Source organism: Fusarium falciforme, chromosome 12, assembly GCF_026873545.1.
Source record: "Fusarium falciforme chromosome 12, complete sequence".
NCBI classification, from domain to species: domain Eukaryota; kingdom Fungi; phylum Ascomycota; class Sordariomycetes; order Hypocreales; family Nectriaceae; genus Fusarium; species Fusarium falciforme.
Window position 1 is genome coordinate 2,589,119 of NC_070555.1, and position 24,914 is coordinate 2,614,032.

Genomic DNA, 24,914 nt, shown 5'->3' on the forward strand with positions numbered 1-24,914 from the left:
GCTTCCAACTATCCATTATGACTTTCATGCCCGCGTCTCCTTGGAGCTTGATGATCAGATAATGGCCATTTTGGCATATCGGCATATCGGCTTGATAACATCGTGCCCCGAGGCGAGAACGTTGGGCACTAGAATGTGGCAATTATCCGGTTAGTTAACAAGGGCCCGGATATGAGATGGTTTGGCCTGGGTAGTTCTATCCGGGGGAGCAACAGGATGGCCGAGAAGCATACTACGTCAACGTCCTTGACCGATGACCACTGACACCCAGGTCAATTGCGTACTCACACTGTGACGGACTAGGGACGTAGAGGCCCAGGGCATCGGACCGGAGGGAGATTTACGGATACGGCAAACAGAGTCTTCAAATCAGCCCCGCTCCCCGAACCGGTGTCCACGTCATCAACCAGTTCTTGCACGCCGGGACAGGGCTATGAGATTGTGCAATGGAAGCCGTCTTATATTAAAGGTGGCTCACAATGAACAGCGTCGGTATTGCACTTTGGTGTTGGATGGCAGTTTTCTTGAATCTTGACCATGTTGCTCCTGACTTTAATCACGCTGCTATCTCTTGCCCTCGCAAAGGCGAGCAATGATCTCCCTTTGCTGAAGCTACCGTATGGGACATGGCGAGCCGCCAAGTACGACGATGTGGCCAAGGTTTGTTCATATTTGGCCCCCTAACTTGCAGGCCCTACTCGCAGGCGAACTGAGACTGACCAGCTCAGGTCTACGTGTTTAAGAATGTTCGCTACGGTGCATCACCCACGGGCAGTCGCCGTTTTGCCAGCCCGGAACCACCGGAGCCGGTATTGGGCATTCAAAATGGATCCATTGGCGCGGCTTGCATGCAGTTTCACACCTCAGGTAATGATAAGGGTGCACCCCTGGTCAAACGCGGGCAATCCTCCCAAGTAGACGTGAACCAAGTTATCCAAGAATCGCAAAGCCGCAAGGTATATTCTGAAGGTCAGCTCTTTTTTAACCCCGCCATCATACGAAGCCGACAAAGCTGATCCAGCCAACTGTATATAGACTGCCTCTTCCTGGACCTCTACGTTCCAGAGGAAGCGCTCAAAGCCGAGAAGAAGCAGAAGCTGCCCGTGGTGGTATTCGTTCATGGTGGCGCGTAAGAAGATGCTCCTTTCTGACAGACAGGAGGTGCTGACTGTTTCTTCCTAGATACACTTCCGGCTCGAAGGACGTGCTGGACGTTATTGGCCTGTACGACGGGACTGGTCTCGTCCATCAATCCAAGGGCCGGATGATCGTAGCCACAATCAACTACAGAGTAAGTTGTCCCATTGCGCTACCACATAACATGCCTGATACTTCTACTCGCCGTCAATCATATCCCTTTGATGCTTTCCCGCAGCTGACAGAAGGCAGCTCGGTGTCTTTGGCTGGCTGGGCGGCACCAGCGCCGAGCGAGCTGGCGCCACCAACCTTGGCTTGCTGGATCAACGTCTAGCCTTCGAATGGGTGCAAAGGTACATCCACCTCGTCGGTGGAGACCGCCAGCAAGTCTCGGCCTGGGGAGAGTCTGCCGGGGGAGGGTCCCTCATGCATCACCTTGTGCTCAAGGGCGGGACTGTAGCGCCCCTGTTCAAACGCGCTCAGATCTACAGTGCTGGCCTAGCATACAGCTTTGACAGGAAGGGCAAGCTGGAGGGGATGTTTCAGAAGGTTTCCGCACTGGCAGGCTGTCTAGGCGGAGACTTCTCTTGCCTCCGTACTGTGAGCCCGCAAGATCTTGTCCGCGCGCAGGTTCTGGTGACGGGATTGTCATTCACAATTCAACGGCCGCAGTTTGGCCCGGTTCCGGATGGGAACTTGATCCGCCAGGTAGCGTCTCTGGAGCTGGCTCAAGGTGAGTCTCTGCCTCCCCCCCGTCGATAAGAGTTGAAACTTGAAGCTTGCCTAACCCTACAAGGCCACTACTGGAAACATCTCGACTCGCTGATAGTCAATCACGCTGCAGACGATGCTGGCCTCTTTGTCGACAAGTCGATCAACACAGATGCTGGATTTGTCAAGTTGCTTCTAGGTGCTTACGGCCGCCTAGACGCCGTCGCCTCGATAGCTGCAAGGTATCCGGCCAAGGACTACTCATCTCCAGTTGCTCGCCAGGCCGAGCTTCTCAAGGATGCAGTATTTGCTTGCAACTACCGCTGGATCACGGATGCGTTTCCCGGCAAGTCCTTCAACATGCAGTTTTCGGGAGGCAGCAGCGGCTCACATGGCCAGGTGCTGCCCGCCGTCTTTTATAACCCAACCTTGACCATCAAGGCCAACGGAACGACCTTCCCCGTCAGCGACTACTTCGGCAACCGGGACGTCTTCAACTCCTTCCAGAGCTATGCCGTGAGCCATGCCATATACGGATCTCCCAACACTGCCAGAAATCTGTCCGGCACTATCCTCTGGCCCAAGGTTTCGGGTGTCCAGTCGGAGATACTGGGCAATGTCCTCAATATGACGAATGGTGGATTCCAGCTCATCTCTGAAAAGCAGGGGCTCAAGTCTACTTGTGACTTTTGGCTTTCGATCCACTCAAATCTGACGCGAGAGGCTGCATCTTAGAGTCCGCTTATGCAACACCATCATCTTGCTTCTCAAGCAAGGATACTGGTACTAGGTAGTGGTTTGGGGGGCGAGGGCTAACCTGGTCCCCCAAGACACATATTTAAGTTGGAGATTTTCATTCATCACGGAATCATAATCAATCGCATTTCAACCAGAGTTAGACCTCGACTTATCACATACGAACTGCGAGGTGCATGTCTGTTGTTGCTAGAGTATTCCACCTTCTGGCTATGATATTGAGAGGCTGCGGTATATCTTGTGCATATTATGAGCATCGTGAATAAACCGAGTAAGATCCAATATTGCCACAACGCCAACACGGAAGTACTACTGAGTCCAGCTACTGACCATCTCAACTATGTTTTCAAGACCAAGTCACCTAGCCCTTCCATCCCCGCCCGGGCGTTTGCCCCATCTGCCTAGAGGCCTGCCGGCTTTCTACCGGACCGGATGAATACCCCACACCGGGTCGGCGACTCGGGAAGCAAGGGTGCCCAAGTAGCTCCGGAATGACGCCTTATTATAGACGGTAGGAAGCAATCAAAATAGTGTACCCGGCCGAATACAGTAAAGCCTAGCTCTCGGCGCAGGCTGACTTCCGAGCCCCCGCGTCCGCGTTGAGCAAGCTTTGTGGGGCGCACCAACTAGGTCAGAGTTCACATTGCTAACCGTAGTCAACGAAGCTTGGCATGGCTTCATATATCGCCTATCTCTACTAACAACTAACGCAGTCATCAGTTCAGCTCCAGCACTGCTAGGCATCTGTCCCCACATCTACCATGACGGGCTTCGTCTGGGCCACATTGGCCCTTTCATTCTTTACCTCCTCCGTCTCAGCCACTTCTCCCGCCCCCAAAGCAGGCCCTGAAGCCTTCAACAAGCCACCCGCTGCCTCTCGTCCTCTCTTCCGGTACTGGCTTCCAGACGCCAGCGCAGCCGGATCCACCGTTGTGGCAGACATCAGTCGTGCCGACAACGTAGGGGCGGGAGGCGTCGAGTTCATCCCCTTCTATCAGTATGGCGGTGATGCCGGCGGTGTTCCGCCTGGGGCGGATTGGACAAAGTACGGATATGGGACTCGGCCCTTCCTCGAGCTCTTTCGTCAGGCTTTGGAAGCGCATAAGTCTCATGGAATGACCATGGATTTTCCCCTTGGGCCAAATCAGGGTCAAGGAGTTCCCGCCGAGTCTGACAACGAAGGTCTACAGTGGGATTTGGTGAGAATTTTAGCCCACGGCCTCTCGAACCCGGCCCATCCCTCTTTGCATCATTCTCATAGTTTCGTGTAGGTCCCCTTCTCAGCTCCCGTCCCTTCGAGTGGCTTCTTCGGTCACCAGATTCCCGGATGGGGATCTGGCGAGCTCATCTCTCTTGTCTCGGCAACCATCAAGAGTCGTTCGGTCGGACAGGGCTCGGCTTACAACTACACCGTCTTGGTGGTAGAGGAGAGCACCATCACTTCACTATCCGACCAGGTCTCGCCCGATGGGAAACTGACCCGGAAGATTCCCCAGGGCGGCCAAGGTAAGGAGCAGTGGGTGTTTGCCTTTTACCAGCGACGAAGTTTGAGAAAGAACTTGCACTACGACGACAATGAAGCAGCTAGCACAATGGGAAATGGCTCCTATACGGTGGATCACTTCAGTGCCAGGGGTGCTTTGACAACGATTCGTTTCTGGCAGAAGCACATACTGAGTGATGGTTTGAAGTCGCTGTTGAAGGACACAGCTGGGGCTGGTACGCCATTCATGCGGTTGAGAACTGGCCTTTTTGTCAATACTGATTGAAGAACATAGCTTGGGAGGACAGTCCAGAAATCGTGTCCAACATATCATGGACCCGCGATATGCCTCAGGTGTTCGAAAAGCTCCATGGCTACGACATCCGCCCGTATCTCCCTCTCATCATGTGGGGGAATAACAACCTCGCCATCCAGGCGGCAAATCCGGGCAGGGTGCGTGCGATCCTGGATACCCCCGACCGCGGACAAGGTGTCATCAACGACTATCGGGCCGCCCTGGAAGCAGGATACCACGAGTACATCACCACTCTGAAGAAGTGGCTAAACCACGAGCTGGGCGTGTCCTTCCGGGCACAGGTGTCGTACAACCTGCCCATGGACATGGCGGTGCACGTTCCGTCTGTCGATATACCCGAGGTGGAGAGCCTGGGCTTCTACGATAGCCCAGACGCCTACAGGCAATACACCGGAGCATCCGTGCTGGCCGGCAAGAGGGTTGTCTCGAACGAGCTAGGGGCTGTCATGGGAAGTGCGTACTCGTACAAGCTCCCTGCGCTGCTCCACTCAGCCAACCTCGGCTTTGTGGCCAACGTCAACAAGTTCGTCGTCCATGGTCAGTCGTATAGCGGCAACTATTATAATACTACGTGGCCGGGGCACACACCTTTTCAATACGCTTTCTCCGACGCGTACTCGAACAAGCAGCCATCGTGGGAGCATGGTATGGCAGATGCCATGGAGTACCTCGCTCGGGTGCAGCACATGATGCAGAGCGGGTTGGCAAAGCTAGACGTGGCAGTCTACAACAAAGTCTCGGCGACAGATCTCATGCCGCCCAAGGATATTTATTCTTCTACCGACTTGTCAGATGAAGGTGAGTGATGGGTTAGTACCAGCCCCGGCAGCATTCTGATCATGTTTGATTCTAGGTTACACTTACGCTTATCTTACCCCTGGTAACTTCAAACTGCCTCGGGCGGTTGTGAAGAACAAGGTCCTTGCCCCTGACACTGGGTCGTTCAGGGCACTTGTCCTTCCCGATGGGAGCAGCATCACCCACGAAGCGGTCAAAGACCTCATCCGATTTTCCAAGGCTGGTCTGCCCATCATTATCGTCGGTCGACCTGTTTACTACCCATCCAACCGCAAGGGAGACGAGGCGCGGACTTGGACTGCATTCAAGTTGCTCCAGGACCTACCATCTGTCTACATGACCAAAGCCGGGCACGTGGCCAAGACCCTGCGATCGATCGGGGTCGTTCCCGCCGTCGGTATCAAGTCGGAAGGTAAGTGGCTTCATTCCAGACGTCATGATGCAGTCAATGGTCTAGATGCCGTCTTTATCCTCGGAGGCCCCCGGCCTTCTGCGGGCCACATTGAAGTCACCCTCCCCGGCACTCCCTATACCTTTGATCCCTGGACGGGTATGAAGGAACCTATTCTTCACTATACGAAGAATCCAAAAACACAGATGATGAGCATTCCCTTAGCCTTGGCCGCGAATGAGACGAAGATCATCGTCTTTAGCACAAAGCCACTAAAGGACATGGCCCTTCCCAAATCACACATCACTCAACTCCCTCAGTCTATCCAAGGTTACCAATACAACGCGAAGGCTGGACTAGAGCTCCGCGTGGTTTCTTCCCCTTCACCCGAGACGCTCTATCTCAACAACGGGGTGGCAAAAAGGATCGAGGCATCAGGCGTGCCGGCAGCGATTCAACTCAAGAACTGGGTCTTGACCGCCGAGCACTGGGAGGCACCATCGAACCTCTCTGACGCTTCCGAGGTAGCCTCGAAGCGCAATACCACCCACCAGCTAGCCGCTCCGCTCAAATCCTGGACAGAGCTCGGCTCTGAACTAGCAGATGCGTCCGGGGTGGGCTACTACGAGAGTTCATTCACCTGGCCCCCGGCCAGTGGCGCCGACGGTGCCTACATCGAGTTCTCTCCCGCTCTTCACGCCATGACGATCTGGGTCAACGGAAAACGAGTGGCGCCACTCAACTATAACCGCCCAAGTGCGGATATAGGTCCTCTGCTTAGAAAAGGACAGAATCAGGTTCTTGCGGTCGTCCCAACCACCATGTGGAACTACTTGAAGTCTATTCTCTCAGAACTATGGTGTGCCGGAAGCCCTCCGCTTGTAGTGAAGGGGATGGGCCTCATTTTCCCACCGCCGGCAAGGTCGGAGAACGGTTTGCTGGGTAATGTTTGCGTCACGCCGTACAGGAACGTTGTGGTTAAGATCTAGCATTAGATGTTTAACGGCATCCAAGGGAGCAGTGATGTAATTTCGTGTACACGTATGTATGTACGTACAAATATGCACTATATCAATCCCTCCTTTCTTTTCACGCAACCTCAGTACCATAGTAGGCTTGTAGTCCTTCTTTCTTGCCATCCTAGCCTTAAACCTAATAGCAATTTAGAAGTAAATTTAAAGTGGAGTTTATTTAAACTCCTATGTAAAGTAAAAACGCACTATTAAAGATAAAAAGTAGAGTTTATTTAAAGATTAAACATAGAATTTAATTAAGTTCTTATTTAAAAAAAATATATATATAATAAAATATTAGATATATACTAATAAATTAGTTATTAGTAATCCTATATAATTATTAATATAATTATTAACCTAGACGCTATTAGTATTAGAGAAGTGGCATGCATGATGGTGTTTCATAGGCAGCCACCTCGAGGAAGATAACATCACGATGATACAAAAATTGTCTGAACAGCGTTACAGACCTGTTGCAGGATCAGCAGATCTTGTATCTTGGCCTCGCCTCTTCAGATGTAAAGACGAGGAGGGAGAACGAAGAACAACAAGGAGACAACACATCTACAGATCAGTCACAGACATGATCATCATCCTAAATCAATCGTCTCCGTCCTCCATCCTCCATATACATTTTTCCATCCTCTGATCACCCATCTCCATCATTATAGGGGCAACGCGTGTCTGACACCTGCAGGAGGCTGAGCTTGCACACGGGTCATGACAAAAAATACTAAGCAGATGAAAAAGATAGCCAAGAGGTCTAAAGTACACCCAGTAGATACTGTAGCTGTGGTGAGGAGTTGCTTGCTTTGCAGTATATCGCATGGTCCGACATGGGACATGTAGTATTATCGCCAGTTATAACGAAAACACTATCCGGCTCTAGTGCTAATGATAGGTGGATGAATTCAGATCGACTACTTCTAGTGTCATCTGTGGCAGCGTTACCAACAGCAACAGGAAGTCGGTCCTGAACTACCAGTCTCATTTTTTTCTCTCATGTATTTACCCTAGTGTGGACGAAGTGTCGAAGCCGGCTACCCGTCAAAGCCAAGTTAGATATCGCTATCCCACAGCTTATACAGGAAGCCGCCACTAAAGCCACCATGTCTAGAACAGTATCTTGCCCTCTCCTCGCCTCTCCCGCCAGTAATTTGTAGCTTGAAGGACATCCAGGCACCCCCACAACATCCAACCCCATTTCTGTAAAAATGGCGTACTCGCCTCCCAGCCACGAGGGTCCCAAGGGTCGCCCCAGACTATCAGGTTCGGCTTCCCGTCCGAGCCGGGCTTGACGTCGAGCAGGTCGCCACACAGGTCATCCATATCCAGACGGCTGAACGAGCGCAGGATATTGTCCCTCATTTGCGGGATCGGGAAAAGATCGATCCACGGATGATGGGGGACAGTTCTCTGCAAGGCTGTTGGCCGGAGGCTTGGCGGATAGGAGTCCCAAGACGGCCCGGGACCGATTATCGCGAAAGGCGAAGTGGCGGCCCTGCTTTGCCAGTGGTCGGAGAACCCGAGGGTAAATCCGTTGTGCACAAGAGCATTGAAGACGTTGACCTGGATCAGAGTTGATAGATGCCACGGCTGTGGGCAACCCAGCACATAGTCTTCATAAGCCTTCTTGGCGAATTGGCGTAGCGCGCCCTGGGCACCTGGGCGGAGCAGCAGACATCCCGATCCAGGAGTGCAGCCTTCTGGGAGCGGTACCGTAGCCAACTCCCGTGGGTCAGGCATTAATTCCATCGCATCCACCGCATCGTTTGTTGCCGGAGTACCGTGGCCCTGTCTGCTGCCCTGGTTTGGATGCGCGGCTGCAAGCTGCCGTCTGGAAGCTCTTCTTCTCTCTGTATGTCCATCCAAGTCGTAAGCAAATTGCAATAAAGACGGATTTCGTAATATGGGACGCCCCAATACTCACCATAGGCTCGTTGGTTGAGGCGGTTTTGCAACTTGCGCCTCCTGGCACCGCTGGTTGTGCCGGTCCAGTCCTCGTCTGCGGCACGGATCTCTCGGCGCTGTACCATGTCGCTCAGCACGATGAGAGGGGCCAGACCTCGGTTAATTGGGCGTTCCATGGTCGTGACCGTCAGTGACGGGTTAGCATTTGCCATGCTCAAGAGCGAAAAAGGTTGCAAGAAAATCGTCCTTATGCACCCTGCTGAGATGCGCGTGCGTGATGAACTTCCGGTGAAGGCTGATCAGTTGGGGACTCTGGCCACTTGGGGCGTTGAGAAAATGCCCCATATCTAAGCAGGTTGCATTAGCGTCAAGCCAGTGACCAATGACGGACCTTTTCATGCCGATGGGCCCACCAGAGCTTAATGGCAGCGACATGGGCAAGGATTGCAAGTCTCGGAGTCTCTCAAACGTGCGATATCTGCCAACTTGACTTGAAGTATATAAACCGAGGACTGGTCATTGCCCAGAGCTTCAGTTATACAAGAATATTCAACATCTCACCGCAGATATGTCACTTCCGCAGACATCGACACAGTGGGTGGTCAAGCGTTTCGATGGCCCATCCGGTCTCGAGGTGCAGGACGCCCCTCTCCCTCACCTCGAGCACAACGACGTTCTCATAAAAGGTCCGAGATTCACCAAGCCCTTGATCATCCACCTAATATTCGCTTTTTAATTAACGCATCCGGTTAGTTCATGCTATTTCCTTGAACTATCACGACGTCGGTACTATCAGGGTTTGTCTCCGTCTTTCCAAAGTGTCCATCGCCTCGGCTTCTGCTAACACACTGCACGCATTCAGGGCCATTACGAACACGCCTTGCGAGACGTTGTTCCCGTCTCGGATGGGGCTGGGGTGGTTCTTGCCGTCGGATCCAACGTCAAGGACTTTCAACCTGGAGACAGGGTCACGACGGTCATGAATGGAGCACATTCTTCCGGTCCGATCAAGGCGCAATACGTCAACTTGCTACTTGGAAACGCCTATAATGGGGTCCTCCAGAAGTATGTCGTCGTTCCAGCACAGTATTTGATTGCTCTTCCACCCAATCTCAGCTTCATCGAGGGAAGTACGCTGCCGGTGGCGGGGCTCACCGCTTGGAACGCTCTGTACGGCGCCCAAGGACGCCCTCTGCTCCCGGGACAGTGGGTTCTCACCCAAGGAACTGGCGGAGTCAGTACCTTTGCGATCCTGGTAAGGCACTTTCAGGGAAGACCTGGATGACAGAATGGCTGACTCGTGCTGGTAGTTCGCCAAGGCCGCTGGTGCCAAAGTCATTGCGACCACATCCTCCTCTGAGAAAGCCGAGAGACTCAAGGAGATGGGGGCTGATCAGGTCATCAACTATCGCGAGGTCGAAAACTGGGGCACCCAAGCGAGGTCTCTCACCCCGGGCGAGGAGGGCGTTGACCTCGTTGTCGAAATCGGAGGTGGTGCAACGCTGAAGCAGGTATGCAAAGAGCTCGCAAACTCCTGATGTATCATTGCTAATGTGACGGAACTCGACAGTCCCTGAATGCAGTGAAGATGGATGGGCTCATATCTGTCGTTGGCTTGCGAGCTGGGACCAACCCTGCAGAGCAACCGGTTCTTGTAGACATGTTCTCCCGCTTCTGCACCATAAGAATCGCATATGTCGGTCCTCGCTTGCAATTCGAGGAGATGAACCGTGCCATCGAAGCCAATGATATCCGGCCGGTGGTTGATGAGCGAGTTTTCGGCCTCGAAGAGGCAAGGGAGGCTTTCGAATACTTGGAGAGCATGAAGCATTTTGGCAAGGTCTGCATTGAGGTGGCCAAGGATACCTAAGTAGGTCTTGGATAACGTTCTAGAAGAAACGGTTCTATCGTGCGTAATGTCGTCATGGATGGGCCCTGGACCTAGCTCTTCGAAAAAACCCTATATACTTTTGCCAATGCGTAATAATTTCTTTCAACACAATTTAATCCGGCTCAGCCGGTCGCCGGTTGATTGCTATTTCATTTCCAGGGAATTGTAGCAGTGCTACTGCAAGCTGCTTAGGGTGGAGTTAAACTGCCTGCCTCCCGTGCTATGATTGTCGGTCCAGGGCTAGGAAAGGAAGGTTTGATTCCTTGTAAATTAGCTGATTATACGTCTCTGGCTCCGGAAAAGTGGGGCGGGGCGGGACGAAAGGCTGTTCTAGAGTAGTATGTGCACAACAGAGCAAGACTCTCGGGGTCGGATTCACTCTGGGAGCCCGGTATATGTGACATCCCCATAGAGACCGATTTGCGGACGGATAGACAGAGGTAACAAGGCAGGACAAAGTTGATAGTATAAATACGGAGGTGGGTAATTGTTTCTTTGGCCCTATCTTCACAGCTTATAAGCTCTATTATATTAAGAACTTAACTATTAGCTTACCTAGCTAACCTATATTATTATAACTTCTAATAATCTTAGTCTTCTCTAGTGCGCTATTAATATATCTGCGGCTACCTATCCCTCTCTTTACTATAAGCTATAGCTTATACTCCCTTTTAATAAATCCCCCTTAGAGTATGCCTATGTTATTAGTAATAGTAATATCCCAAATAGGTGCCTCTCGCTAACCCGCTACGGTTTATAATTCCGGTCTAGGTATCAAGATATATAAGTGCTAAGTTATTAGTATATTAGCAAATATATTTATTCCTAATAGGTTGCCTATTAGATTACTACTAAAGCAAACCTTAATATCTTTATAGTCTTATATACTAGCCTATGCTTTAAAGTTAGTAAGTTAAAAATATTTAACTTATATAAAGGCTTTATTAATAAGCTTAATTAAGGCTTTTTATTAGATTATTTTACTTATAAAATAATAATATAAGTTAATCCTAAGGTTTTAAATATTAAGTTTTTTAATAAATAATATTAATATATAAATATACTAAATAGCTTCTTTTCTAATATAATTATTAATAACTTAAAGAATTATAACTAAAGTATTATATTTAAGCCTCATAGGCTAAATCTTATAATAAAACCAATTAGTATACTAATTAAGTTAATAGACTAAAAGATTAATTAGTTCTAGCACTTTATAGTAAAACTATATTATACCTCAACTTATAAAGCTCTTCTATAGTTATATAAGCTACTTCCTTATAATTACCCCCCTTCTTATAATAGCATAACCTAAGCTACTTTTAGTAATTAATTAGTATTATGTTTAAAGTTAATATATATAAGCTAAAGTTTAGTAATTTGCTGTGATATTATATTTAAGCTTTAATCTACCTAAATCTTACTATAACCCTCCTTATAGGTTAACTTATCTCACTAGCTATAACCTAAACCTTTCCACCTTTACGACTAAAACCTTCTTCCTTCCTATAGTTTAAGTCACCCCTATAACTTAATAGCTTAAAAGCTTTAATCTCTTCCTCCCATAGTAAACTTCCTTGCTTTATCTATAGGTTTCTTCTTATTCCTTCTATTATCTTAGCTACTTAATTACCTCTAATAGGCTATTAATTTAGCCTATATATACCTTTATTACCTTAATAAAGAAATACTTTGTAAGCTTTATATCCCTAAGCATTTTAAGTTATAATAAATTATCTTATTATATAAAGCGCTTAAAGTTTTATAATATTATAAGGCGCCTTAATATAATAAGAAGGGTCTCTCTAGCTAAGATAATAAACTTAATATAAAGGCTTAAATAAATATCTTAGTCCTTAGTAAATACTATTATATTAATCTTATATAATATAGATAATTATATATTTTATAAAAGGCTCTATATATTAAAAAAAAAATATTAATTCTTATATTAATAAGTAGTAATAATATTATATAACCTAGTAATATTTAGTATTTAATTAATTATAATTCTTATAGGTATTATATTAATGAATATCATATTAAGAAATTATAGTCTTAAAGAAAAAAAATAATTCTTTTATTTCTTATATAAAGATTAAAATAAAAAGGAATTAAATAGTCTATAAAAGGCTTAACCTTTTATAATAATATAACTAAGTATAACTCTTTAATTACTAGTAATAAAAGGTTAAAAAAACTATTATATTAATATTAAGACATAATATTATAATATATTAAAAATATTTTTTTTATTATAGTTAGAGCCTGGCCCTTTATAGGTTAACTAAGGTAAAAGATTATAATTAATTAAAGCCCTAGATTATTATGCTTATATTATTATATAACCCTACTATAAGGTTAGGAATAATATAATAGAGGTTAACATCTAAGGCTAGCTGCAATAGGTAATTATATATAACCTTAGAAGCCTAATATAAGCTAAAGTATAGCTAAACCTTTATTATTATATTATATATACTCACGATAGGAATTAAGCTTATAACCTTACTAGCTAAGAGACCTATAAAGTATTAAAAGAATTATAATACAACTAGGTAATATGCTAATTAAGCTAATAGACTAAAAGATTAAATAGTTATAATACTTTATGCTAGAACTATACTATACGTCTACCTATAAGGCTCTTTTATAGTTATATAACCTACTTCCTTAGAAATCTATATAATAGAGACTTTATTATATTCTTCTAAGTAATAAACTATAACTGTAACTAGTATTATAATACTAATTATAGTTATATACTACTTATAGAACTAGCTAATTTGCGGGTATAACTTATAGTTAGAAGCTATGTATTATAAGCTATTATACTAGCTTATAGTTTAGACTTAAGACTTACTATAGGCTATGACTTATAATTATAAGCTGCTATTAAATATATAAAATATACTTATTTATACTTTCTTATATAGTAGTTATCTTAGCTATTAATACAACTTAGTTATATTTTATACCCTTAAGTATATTATTAAATATAAATTTTACTCTTATTTAAAATAATACTAATCACCCCTTACTAATATAAGCCTAGGATTACTAGTTTATCCCTTAGAAAATATATAATTATTATACTATAACTAATAAAAATACCTTTTCTTATATTGGTAATCTTAAGTACTTTATATAATATATATGTATAGCAAATATAATACTTAACTAAGTATAATAAAAATCCCTTAATTTATATTATCTCTATTTAATTAATTAATTCTTAATAATATATTATATCTTAATTAAATAATAAAGCTAGATTACTTCTTATACTTTAGGCCCTTAAGAATAATTAAAAATTAAGCCTCTAATACGCTATAGAGATATATAATATTTATTAGATAAGGCTATAGCGCTAATAATAAGGTATTTAAGCTTAATATAATACCTTTAATAAATCATATTACCTATTTAATCTAAAGGAATAGATTTTTATTTATTATATTTTTAATTTAGATTTATATAAATTCCCTCTTTAGCTTTATAATATTAAAAATATAACTAATTAATTACTTCTTAACCGCAATATATTATATATTAATATATATTAGGCTTTAAACTTGATTAAATAATACTTAGAGCTTAAAATATATTATTTATATAAATATAATTACTAAAGAGCTAAATATAAAAATCTAGTTATTATTTATAATTAATTTAAGCTTATAGTAAATATAATTATAAAGTATAATATTTAATTAAATAATATTTATAACTTTAATAAAATAAGCTTTTTTATAAATATAATTATAAATAATATAATTATTATAAGCATAAATAAGTATTTAAAGCTAAAATTAATATAACTTAGAAATTAAAAGTATATTATAATTATTTAAGTAATTAATATAAAAGGCTAAATAATCTAGCTATTTATTATTAATATAAGTTAATATTATCTTATTAATTAATATTAAAAAAATAACCTCTTAGGTAATTAAGTAATTATAATAACTTAAAATAGCTAAATTAATAATAAGATTAGCCTTAAGTAATTAAAATATATTAATTAATATATAATTAATTAATTAATTAATTTTTATTATTTATTAATTTTTAATAATTATAAAAATTATTAATTAATTAAATTTAAGAGATATTATTAAAAAAAATATTTAGCTTTATATATTATTTTTTTTATTTACTTTAGTCTCTTAATTTTAAGTACTTTAACTTATTAAAAATAACTTATAATTTAAAAATAAAATATCTAATTAGATATTTTATAATATATATTTTAAAAATTAATTTTTTTTAATCTTTTATATTATATCTAAGGCTATTATAATAAAAAGAAATATTAAAAAGGCTTTTAAAAGAGCTAATTTTATTTTTCTTAACTTAAAAATTATAATCTTAAAGCTTAATATATAGCTATAGACTTTAATACCTATTAAGCAGAGACCTAAGCCCTTAACCTTTTAGGTCTTAAGAACCCTTAGGATTATACTTAAGGCTAGATCTTAGTCTAAATACCTTAAAAAAAATAAATTAAAAAATATTAAAATAACTCCTTAGAGTTAATCCTTAAAGCCCTAAGGCCTTTTAAAGAAAAATAAAAATAAGTATATATTAAGTTATTTTATTAATTATAAAAAACAAAAACCTTTAAGAGATATATAAAATACTTAATTAGCGCTAAAAGGTAAAAAAGACTTAATTATAAAAAAGAGGGATTATAATAATAAATAAAAGAAAATAAGTAATTAATTAAATAGATATTAATATATAAATAATAACTAGGTTATTATAAAATAATAATTAAAAGAGATTAATATAATAATATATTTTATATTATATTATATTATTTATAATAAGCTTAATTATAATATAAAGACTTATTAAATAATAATTTAAAAATCTAAGGAAAAATATAATAAATAGTTATAATTAATTAATTAATTTATTATATTTTTATTATTATATTAATATAAACGATTAAGATTTTTATTATACTTAGTTAATTAGGATATTTATTATATATATATATTAAATATATAAATATAATTAATTATTATAAATTATTAATATTAATATATAAGTATAATTTAAAAGATGTAATAATTAACAAGCTTATATAACTTAAATCTTAACTATTATAGCTTAGTTCCCTGTAATAGCGCTGTAAGCCCGATAGGCAGTTATTATACCTTCTATAATTGTTATAATAGCGATTATAGCCTAATCTTTTGCCCTATGGCGCAGCGGCTAAGGTGCCCGCAGCTGTGACCATGCCGTTATATTAGCTAAGAAGTAAGATAATTTAAAATATATATATTAGTTATAAATCTTCTTAATATTAGTAATTTCTTAACTTATTATGCTTTTAATAGTATTTTAATAATATTTAATATAAACTAATAATAAATTAATATTAGCTTATATTATTTTATAATATACTAAAATAATAGTTAATCTTTTTTTATATTACTTAGTTTAGAGCGCTGCGGTTAGCATAAATGCTATATAATACCTAGCATTAGGTAACAGCCTACTACCTGTGAGATCGCCAGACTAAACACAGGTATAAGAGACTGACTCTCATCGCCCCTTTAAATAGAAAATCAAGCGCTTATTTAATCCCGGGCCTATTAGTACTTGCGACATGTTGCACTCGCTGGTGGAGTACTATAGGACCTCGAGAAATTCAGACACTCTAGCGTCGCTACAAAACTCCGTATCAGCCAATTAACCAATCGTAACTCGACGGTTTAGAGGTTAAAAAGTAGAAAAGTAGAGCAGCTACGGAGGTTTCTCTGAAAAGTTTTATCCTACTAAGGTACTAATTAGCGCTACTAAAAGCTATATAAAAGTAAAGAGAAAGCAGTTAAGGACTATACTAGCTATTTTATATATTAATCTTCTTTATTAGCTTTATCTTTAATTTCTAATAGTTTTCTAAGTCCTAGCTATAGCCCTAAATACTAATATCGTGACTAATACTTTTATTATTATCCTAAAGGCACCTTATACTAATAAGACTACTAAAGAAGTTACTATTAAAGCTAGCATTTTAACCTATTAGGTTAACTAAATATATTCTTATATAATTAATCAGAAGTTTAACCCTAATTTGTACCAATTAGCTTTTTATAATAAGTATGTTTATAATACTTTATAGTATAGCTAACCGCTAAAGTAAATATAAGGGGTAAAGAAAGAGGTTATTATAAAGGTTTATTATAATTCTTCTAAAAAGAAAAAACTATATATTAATATTACTAGTAAACTTAGCTTATAGCATTATAATCTTTTTACTATAATAATTTAAAAGATATTATAAAAAGCTGGGTTTTAAAAGACTAAGCTAATAAGAAAGCCTAGGTTAATAAAAAGAAGATACCTTACTTAGTATATTACTTATAAAGATTAGACTCTAAATAATTAAAAAATATTATTTAATTTAATAAGACTTTTATTATTTTATTTTATTATTAAAGAGGCTATTATATATAGTAGAAAATTAAGGAATATTTTTCTTATAGCTATATTTATAAGAGATAAAAAGGAGCTAATAAGTTTATATTTTATAGTACCTTTCTTATAAGAAGAAAAGTCAGTATTATTACTAAGGCCTAGAGATTACTAATAAGAGGAAAGAAATATAATTTATTAACTAATAATCTTAATAAGGAGCTAGAGCTAATTATTAAGGAAGAGTAAGAGCTAAGTAATAATATAAGGAGGTTAAGACTTTATAACTTCTTAGGGAAAAAGCTAATATAGAAATAAAAAAAAAATTAATAAGTTAATAAGAGGCTTAAATAAAAGTATTAATTAATAATAATATTAATAAATAATCTTATTATTAAAGATATTTTTTTTATTAAAAGCTATTTTTATAAAAAGCTAAATATAATTATTTAAGATAATAAGGCACTAATATATATATATTATACTTAATAATATTAAAAAGTAACTTAACCTCATAGCATACCTAAAGGTAAATTAAGGCAACTTAGTCAAAGAAATATAGTTTTATATATAATTAAGCTATTATACTTAATGCCTTTTAACGCAAGAGTTAATATTAAATAAGCTCTATAGATACTTCCGCGCTTAATACTCTGCCTTAATAAACCTTCTTTTTATTATAATAATAAAAATAGCCTACTTTCTATCTAAAATTAATATAAATACTAACTAAGCATACCTACTATAGATATAAGGTATATTTTCCTACTTAATAATACTAGCGCACTAGCGCTATAATACCGCAATATAATATAATACTCTTATAATTTACTAATCCTATTAGGGTTAAGTCTTTAAAAGGCATTATAATGCCTTAAAGATAATAGCCTATTAAGCCTATTAGACCTAAAGAGGCTCCTAATAGTCTCTAGACCCTTATTAGACCTCCAGAGGGTTAATTTAGCTATCTTTAGCTGCCTCTTACTTATTAGAGAATAAGCCTTTAATAATATTACTGAGAGGCATTTTATTAAGGCATAAGAAAAAAAGCTTAAGCGCCTAGCAATATAAATTAATCGCAATAGATTATAAGCCTAGGATATAGCATTTCTAAGCTAATTATAGTAAAAAGAGATATAATTATAAGAACTTCTCTATTACTTAGAGTAAATCTAGATAGTAAGCTAATAAGCGAGAAAGATAACTTATAAGCTTCTTAATAAATAAGCTATAAGATAGGGATAAAGTTAGAGTTAAGGTTTAATAAAAAGTTTATTAATATAATTCTAAATAGAGTTTTAAGATATAAAGATAGTAAATATAATATATAAATATAATAAGTAACCTAATTAAATTACTAGGAATACTTAATAATATATATATAATTTTTATTAAGTCTCTTAGCTTTTTTAGTATAATAACTTGCTAGATTTAAATGCTATTAAGCCTACTTATTTATATTTAAAAAGCGTAATTATAAAGAAAGGCGCCCTGAGGAGCTTAGTTTAAGCTATTTATACCTAGGAGGTAGCTTAGAAAGAGCTACTATAAGAGAAGATCTAAGCTCAGATTAAGAGAATATTAGTTTATATATATAAAATTATTAAATTAAAGGGAGGGAATAAATATAAGGAAGGTAAGGGTTTTTATTAGTAAAATAAGGGAACTAGAGGTACCTTTATTGCTTTAGGAATAATGCCCTTTTTAGCATAAGATAAAACTTTTAAGAGAGACCTCCGTAAAGCATCTGAATTTCTCGAGATCCTACGGTACGTTATATATGACTAAGAAAAACAACACGACGAATTACATACAAATGAAATCAAGAGTATAGCGCAGCAATTTTAGAAGTTTTACATCTATTCTAAAACGCCAAAATATAACACCCTCGTCTGCATTTAGCTTACAGGATAATGTCAATAAATTAACTAGAATATCTTGGCACTACTTCGTCTTACCAATGCATCAAGCAACAAATATTGTGTCGCATAACATTCGTATGACCGGATGTAAACTGTCCGGTTTCACATCTGGCTGTCGCATAATCCTAACGACATGACCTTAAAGAGCTGCGCCTGAACACATGGCTATTCGATTTCTTTTGTTCTTCAGATAATTCTCATTAATTGACTGGTGCCATCAATGATCCCTGTGGAGCCAGTTGTCTGACATATAGCAATCAACTCCCCCAGCCTTCGTTTCCCTGCATTTGCAGTGTTTTAGACAACTGCACGCACAATGCGCTTAGGTAGAGAAGCCCACGTCTTCTCCTCCTCAGGCTCCTCCTCTTCAAGCAAAACAATTCCGGTGTGAAGATCCATCTCACTGGCCCCGACATACAACTTCCAGTCACGAGAGTAAACCTTCCAACCAAGGTACAGGGCGAGAATGACGGGGGCGGCGAGGAAGGACATGAAGAAGGCCTCAGCGGTTGGTGGGGAGCCATCAGGAGCCTTAAACTTCTTGTTAGTACAGTTTAAAATTAATCCAATGAGTGAAACTTACAAAAAGGGCAGAGTAGAAGGTGGCGATAAGAGCAAGAACGTTCAGACCAAGGCCGATGTAACTGCCCACGACACCGAACGGAGACTTATAGGGGACAAGCCCCAAGTTGATGCCCTGGGCCTTGAAACCAGCGCGCATACGGGCGTGGGCAAGGCAAATGCTGCCCCATACGAAAAGGAATGCGAGACCGGAAAGGGCGAGAAGCCAGTCAAAGATTTGACCACCTTTTGGAGACTCGCCGACGTAGGCCAAGAGACCAAAAGCAAGTTGAATGAGCACGCACCAGAGAGGGCGGCCCTTGCTATCAATATAGTTCAGGAATTTAGGGGCATGACCGCGAGTCGCCATAGCCTGCATCGTTCGAGTGGAGCCGAAAGTGCACGAGTTGGCAACAGACAAGACGGAGATAGTGATAACGGCGTTGAAGATAGACGGAAGGACCTTAATGCTGGCATCCTGAATAGCCAAGACGAAAGGCGAAGCCTTTGTATCAGCACCAGATGCACCGAGAAGACGCTCATCATCGCTTCGGAGAATGATACCGACGATGAAGAGGTTGATAACGTAGAAGAGGGCGATACGCCAGAAGACCTGCTTAGAAGCAGTGGGAATAGACTTCCGGGGGTTAGCAGACTCAGCAGCAGCGAGACCAACCATCTCAGTACCGCCGAAGGCGAAAGCTATGCAATAAGTTAGCCAGAGAGAAAAATACGCAAACAGGATGGGAAGAACTCGCCCGCAACAACGAAGACGGCGCAGAACCCCTTGAAATTAGTAAAGGCACCAGGGTCGTACCAGTACTTGGTGCCAAGGTAACCCTGATCGCCGACACCACCGCAGTTGATGATGATACCGAGGATGATGAAACCCAGGCAAGCGCAGATCTTGATAATAGAAAGAACGAACTCGACTACGACTGATTAGTGTCAGGTTCACGAGAGGCTGAATGGCAATGCTTACCTTCGCCATAGCCACGGACACCGAAGACTTGCACAATGGTGAGAGCGACAAGGAAGACAGTGACCCACACGGCCTGTTGATTGTATGTTAGATCTCAGATCTTGTTGCTGGGGCAGTGAAGGAGCCAAGATTGAAGCCAAGACGGGAGCCAAGACGGATGCCAGGAGAGACGAACCATATGGATATCAGTACGCCAAAACTCAATCGTTTTTGATGCGGCGATCAGCTCAAAGGGAAGAACGGTGAGCCAGGATAGAGCGTACTCCCAACCGCAGGCGAAGCCCCAAGATTGATCAACAAAGCGGACAATGTAAGTGTAGAAGGCACCATTGACGGGATACAGAACGGCCATTTCCGCCAGAGCCATATTGGTGATCAGCAACATGACGCCGATGATGAGATCTATGATATTATGTTCGTCAATTATCGTCTTGAAATCGAGCGTAATGGGAAGAATTCTTACAGCCTATAATGGTCAGCTTTTGTTTTCTTGAAGAATTCCAAATACTCGAATTGCTCACCAACGACCAGAGACGCAGGACCACCTTTGTGAAGAGCACTACCAGAGCCGACAAAGAGACCAGCACCGATAGCACCACCGATAGCAATCATCTGCATGTGTCGACTGCGCAGGTCACGCTTGAGGTGACCCTCCGGATGGGTGGTGCCCTCTTCTTCATCGTGAGACTGCGGTTTAACCGTGGCCTGGTTCTCGAGATCCTTTGTGGGAGATGGTAAAGACATGGTGGACGAGCTTTTGTTAGCCTGAGGGCGTCCGATTCAAAGCGGGGGGAAGAGGAGAGACTGTTAAGAATTATCTCTCGATGACCTTCCAGAAAATGGGAGGCACAGTATGGCAGGGATGCGGGATGTCTTTATACTACGTAGGATTCAAGCACACCACCGCGCTAGACAAGCTTTAGACAAGCTTTCCTGGGCGCTAACGGTGTGGTTCCTCGCCCGTCGAGGCTCCTTTTAAATGAGGATACATACCGTGTATCCTGGTCAGGGTCGAGACTGGTCTCGACCGATGCACCGGGGTATTGGGAGTTAGCATCCCGATAGTTTGGGGTCGGCCCCTTGGGAGTCATCACTCATCGAAGGTGCATGGGATAAACAAATGAGAAGGGCTTTGCTTCGCTGCTATGTTTTTGGCACTATCAGTGAGTTGGTTAGTGTAATTCAAAGCTGCTTTCCCTCCTTCCTGTTCTTGTCGACGTCAGAAGGCTTTCTGTAAGACCACCCGAGGCAAGACTGGTGTGATTTGAATCTAGACTACTTGTGTGCCAATCATAACGATGGAACAAGATGTTAGCTACAGCCTGACCACCACACGGATGGCATCAGACCGTCCGCTATGAATGACCTCTTTTTGTACAGCGGCGATGCCATATCTCGGGACAGCGATGTGGCACACCTCCCTGGCTGCGGTAAGCCGTCCATCAGGGGTCACGAGCAGGGATTCAACCCAGTGGCGGCCGTTCTATGTCTGATTTTCGCCCAAGTGGCAAGTCGAAGCAGACTAAGATTGTATCAGATAAATGCATAACCACGGCGTATCATCGCAAGATCTGCCAGTGTCATAACCTGATGGACGGCTTACCGCAGCCAGAGATAAAAGGAGAGATTGCTCGCTTGACCTCCCTGGCTTGCCCAAGAACATCTGATTGGCGCCGTTCCTCCGCCCAGTGCCATACCGTTCCACAACGGGGAATATCCCAGAATATCTTAGCGCCGGATTTTAACGAACCAATCATGTTTGGTTTAAAGGAGCAAAGCCCAACGGAGTGGAACAGGGGTTATCAAACACCCACTACCCGGAGATAAGCTTTCCAGTCTGAACTCCGCAGGTTGCAATGTTTACAGTTATTGAAAATGATAACCAAACCGTAGCTTTCGCCTTTATTTGCTACGCGTTGAAAGGGCAAAGTATTGAATTCTAGTCGTTGGCATTTTTTTTTTTCTGCCTTGATATGGCAATGCTAGCAGCAAATTACATCCTATCCAAACGTGAGAGAAAGTCAAAAGGCTAAAATGATCCCACCACCTCCGCAACTCGCCTGCTCGATTAGGAAGGTGCCATAGCGAATGCAGATAAGCTCTGTGCCGAACTTCCGGCAATGCTCCTTAGGTATTTATATAGAGGATTAAAACAGGCCCCGCTTTAGGTTTTAGATACATTATTGCCTTTATATTTCTACCCTATTATTTATAAAAACTATTAGTTAAGTTACAAATAGTTTTTTTCCAAATTAATTACTAGTTTTTAATATATAAGGTTTTAATAAAACTAAGGTTTTATTAAAGAAAGATATATATCTTTAAGCTATAGAAAATTTAATATTAAGTTTTTCTTTTTTATATTTTATTTATTTACTTTTCTAGATATATTTAAAAATACAAATTAAAAATTTTAATATAATAACTAATATAATAAGCGTTATATTAAAAATTTCTAATTATTATTATAACCTAGCTACTTAGTTATATTAATAATTATATTAGTTCTAACTAAGGTAATTTCTTAATTAATAAGTTTTATTTTTTTTTTATACTTTTTATAAAGATTTTATAAAGATTTTATTTATTATTTATTAAAGATTTTTAATTTATATTTTTATATTTATTTTAATTACTTATAATATATTTAATAAGTAAGTATTATATATAGATAAATATCTTAATAATCCCTTAACTAATATAATTTTTTTTATTAATTAATTCTTAATTACTTAATTTATATTAAAATAATTTTAACTTTTTAAGCTCTTTAAAATAATAAAAAATTATATTTCTAATATATTATAATAATATATATAATCTTTTAAATAATCTTAGGCTAATAATAAAAAGATTTTTTCTTTAAATATAATATTATTATAAAATTATTTAAATTATTTAATTTTAAGAAATAAAATTTTATTTATTTTATTTATTTTATTTATTTTATTTATTTTATTTATTTTATTTATTTTATTTATTTTATTTATTTTATTTATTTTATTTATTTTATTTATTTTATATATTTTATTTATTTTACTTATATAAATTTTCTAATATTAAATATTTTATTATATTAAAATATATTTATAATCTATAAATAAAATATTTAATTAAATATTTTATTATATATATTTTAAAAATTTAATTTTTTTTAATTTTATATATTATATATGTAAATATTATAAAAAAGAATATTAAAATAGCTTTTAAAAAAACTTATTTTATTTTATTAAATTAATAAAGTATAATCTTAAAGCTTAATAGATATTTATAAATTTTAATATTTATAAAAAAACTTAAGTTTTTAATTTCTTAATTTTTAAAAACTTTAATAATTATATTAAAAATTAAAATTAAAATTAAATATTTTAAATATAAATTAAAATATATTTATATATATATATAATAAATATAATAATTAACTAAGTATAATAAAAATCCCTTAACTTATATTATGTTTATTTACTTAATTAATTCTTAGTAACTTATTATATCTTAATTAACTAATAAAGCTAGATTATTTTTAATACTTTAAGCCCTTAAGAATAATTAAAAATTAAGCCTTTAATGCGCTATGGAGATATATAATATTAATTAAATAAGATTATATTACTAATAATAAGGTATCTAATCTTAGTATAATACCTTTAATACATTATATTACCTATTTAATCTAGAGGAATAGATTTTTATTTATTTTATTTTTAATTTATATTTAAAATAATATTTTAATTTTACTTAGAATATAAATAATTGAATAATAGCTAGCTATTAGCTCGCTAAGTTTATTTCTTTTTATAAGCTTTAGTTTATTTATATATTTATAAATATAAATCTTTTTTTTTTTACTTTATATTTCTTATTAACTTAATATATAGGCCTAAGTTTATATTAATAAGACTAAGATTTATAATTTTATTAATATTACTTAGCCTATCTATGCCTATAATAATATTAAGTCTTATTTTATTTATTATATATTACTTTATTTTTAATCTACTAAGATTATAGCTATTCTTAATAAGAGAAAGGCTTATTTTTTTATTATAATTTACCTTAGCTACTTATTATATATACTCTTGCTAATATCTTAGCTAATATTCCCGCTATTACCTATGCTATTATATATAATAGTACTTATTTTATTCCCCGCGCTATAAAGTGCCTTATTAATAATAATAATAATAGCGATAATAATAATAATAATAATAGTAATAGCTCTAGTAATAACTTATTATTTATTCCCTTAGCTCTTAAGAGAGTTTATATTACTTATGCCTTTACTTATAGTAAGGCTAAGGCTAAGGCTAAGGCTAAGGGCTTAATAAACCTTAGGCTTATTAATAATAATAAGTCTAATATTAATCTTTTTAACCCTTAAGTAATTATTTATAATTATAATTTTATTCTTTATAATTTAAATTTTATAGTTTTTAATTTATATTTAATATTAGCTTAATAATAATTATCTTTTTATAATTTTATTAAGTTATAGATCTTATTATTTATAAATTTTATTTAAATCTTTTTTATAATTAATATTTTTATTTTTTATAAATATTTTAGCTAAATATTAGCTAAATATTATCTTATTTTTTATAACTTTT

The 24,914-nt window shown here is 38.6% G+C and overlaps 4 protein-coding genes and 1 pseudogene across 5 annotated transcripts, besides 1 other annotated feature; 3 read left to right on the forward strand and 2 right to left on the reverse strand.

The window, feature by feature from the left end:
• Positions 1-537: 537 nt before the first annotated feature.
• Positions 538-2,583, forward strand: NCS54_01459400 (Hypothetical protein; the record flags this gene model as incomplete). The annotated part of the gene is made up of 6 exons (XM_053159737.1): positions 538-660; positions 729-969; positions 1,036-1,129; positions 1,183-1,291; positions 1,390-1,870; positions 1,934-2,583. The coding sequence occupies 6 exons, from the start codon at positions 538-540 to the stop codon at positions 2,581-2,583; spliced, it is 1,698 nt and encodes a 565-aa protein (XP_053015712.1).
• Positions 2,584-3,365: 782 nt separating this feature from the next.
• Positions 3,366-6,581, forward strand: NCS54_01459500 (Hypothetical protein; the record flags this gene model as incomplete). Its single annotated transcript, XM_053159738.1, has 4 exons — positions 3,366-3,803; positions 3,876-4,323; positions 4,383-5,201; positions 5,257-6,581. 4 exons carry the CDS (start codon positions 3,366-3,368, stop codon positions 6,579-6,581), a joined length of 3,030 nt encoding a protein of 1,009 aa, XP_053015713.1.
• Positions 6,582-7,832: 1,251 nt separating this feature from the next.
• Positions 7,833-8,806, reverse strand: NCS54_01459600 (annotated as a pseudogene). The gene is made up of 2 exons: positions 8,539-8,806; positions 7,833-8,431 (listed from the first exon to the last, which is right to left on the reverse strand).
• Positions 7,833-8,806: a sequence feature.
• Positions 8,807-9,087: 281 nt separating this feature from the next.
• On the forward strand, positions 9,088-10,389 carry NCS54_01459700 (PKS-ER domain-containing protein; the record flags this gene model as incomplete). Its single annotated transcript, XM_053159739.1, has 5 exons — positions 9,088-9,205; positions 9,273-9,316; positions 9,382-9,774; positions 9,830-10,030; positions 10,090-10,389. 5 exons carry the CDS (start codon positions 9,088-9,090, stop codon positions 10,387-10,389), a joined length of 1,056 nt encoding a protein of 351 aa, XP_053015714.1.
• An 8,669-nt stretch (positions 10,390-19,058) lies between these two features.
• NCS54_01459800 (Amino acid permease) lies at positions 19,059-21,048 on the reverse strand (the record flags this gene model as incomplete). The annotated part of the gene is made up of 6 exons (XM_053159740.1): positions 19,059-19,301; positions 19,345-20,024; positions 20,063-20,254; positions 20,305-20,377; positions 20,480-20,770; positions 20,830-21,048. 6 exons carry the CDS (start codon positions 21,046-21,048, stop codon positions 19,059-19,061), a joined length of 1,698 nt encoding a protein of 565 aa, XP_053015715.1.
• Positions 21,049-24,914: the final 3,866 nt, after the last annotated feature.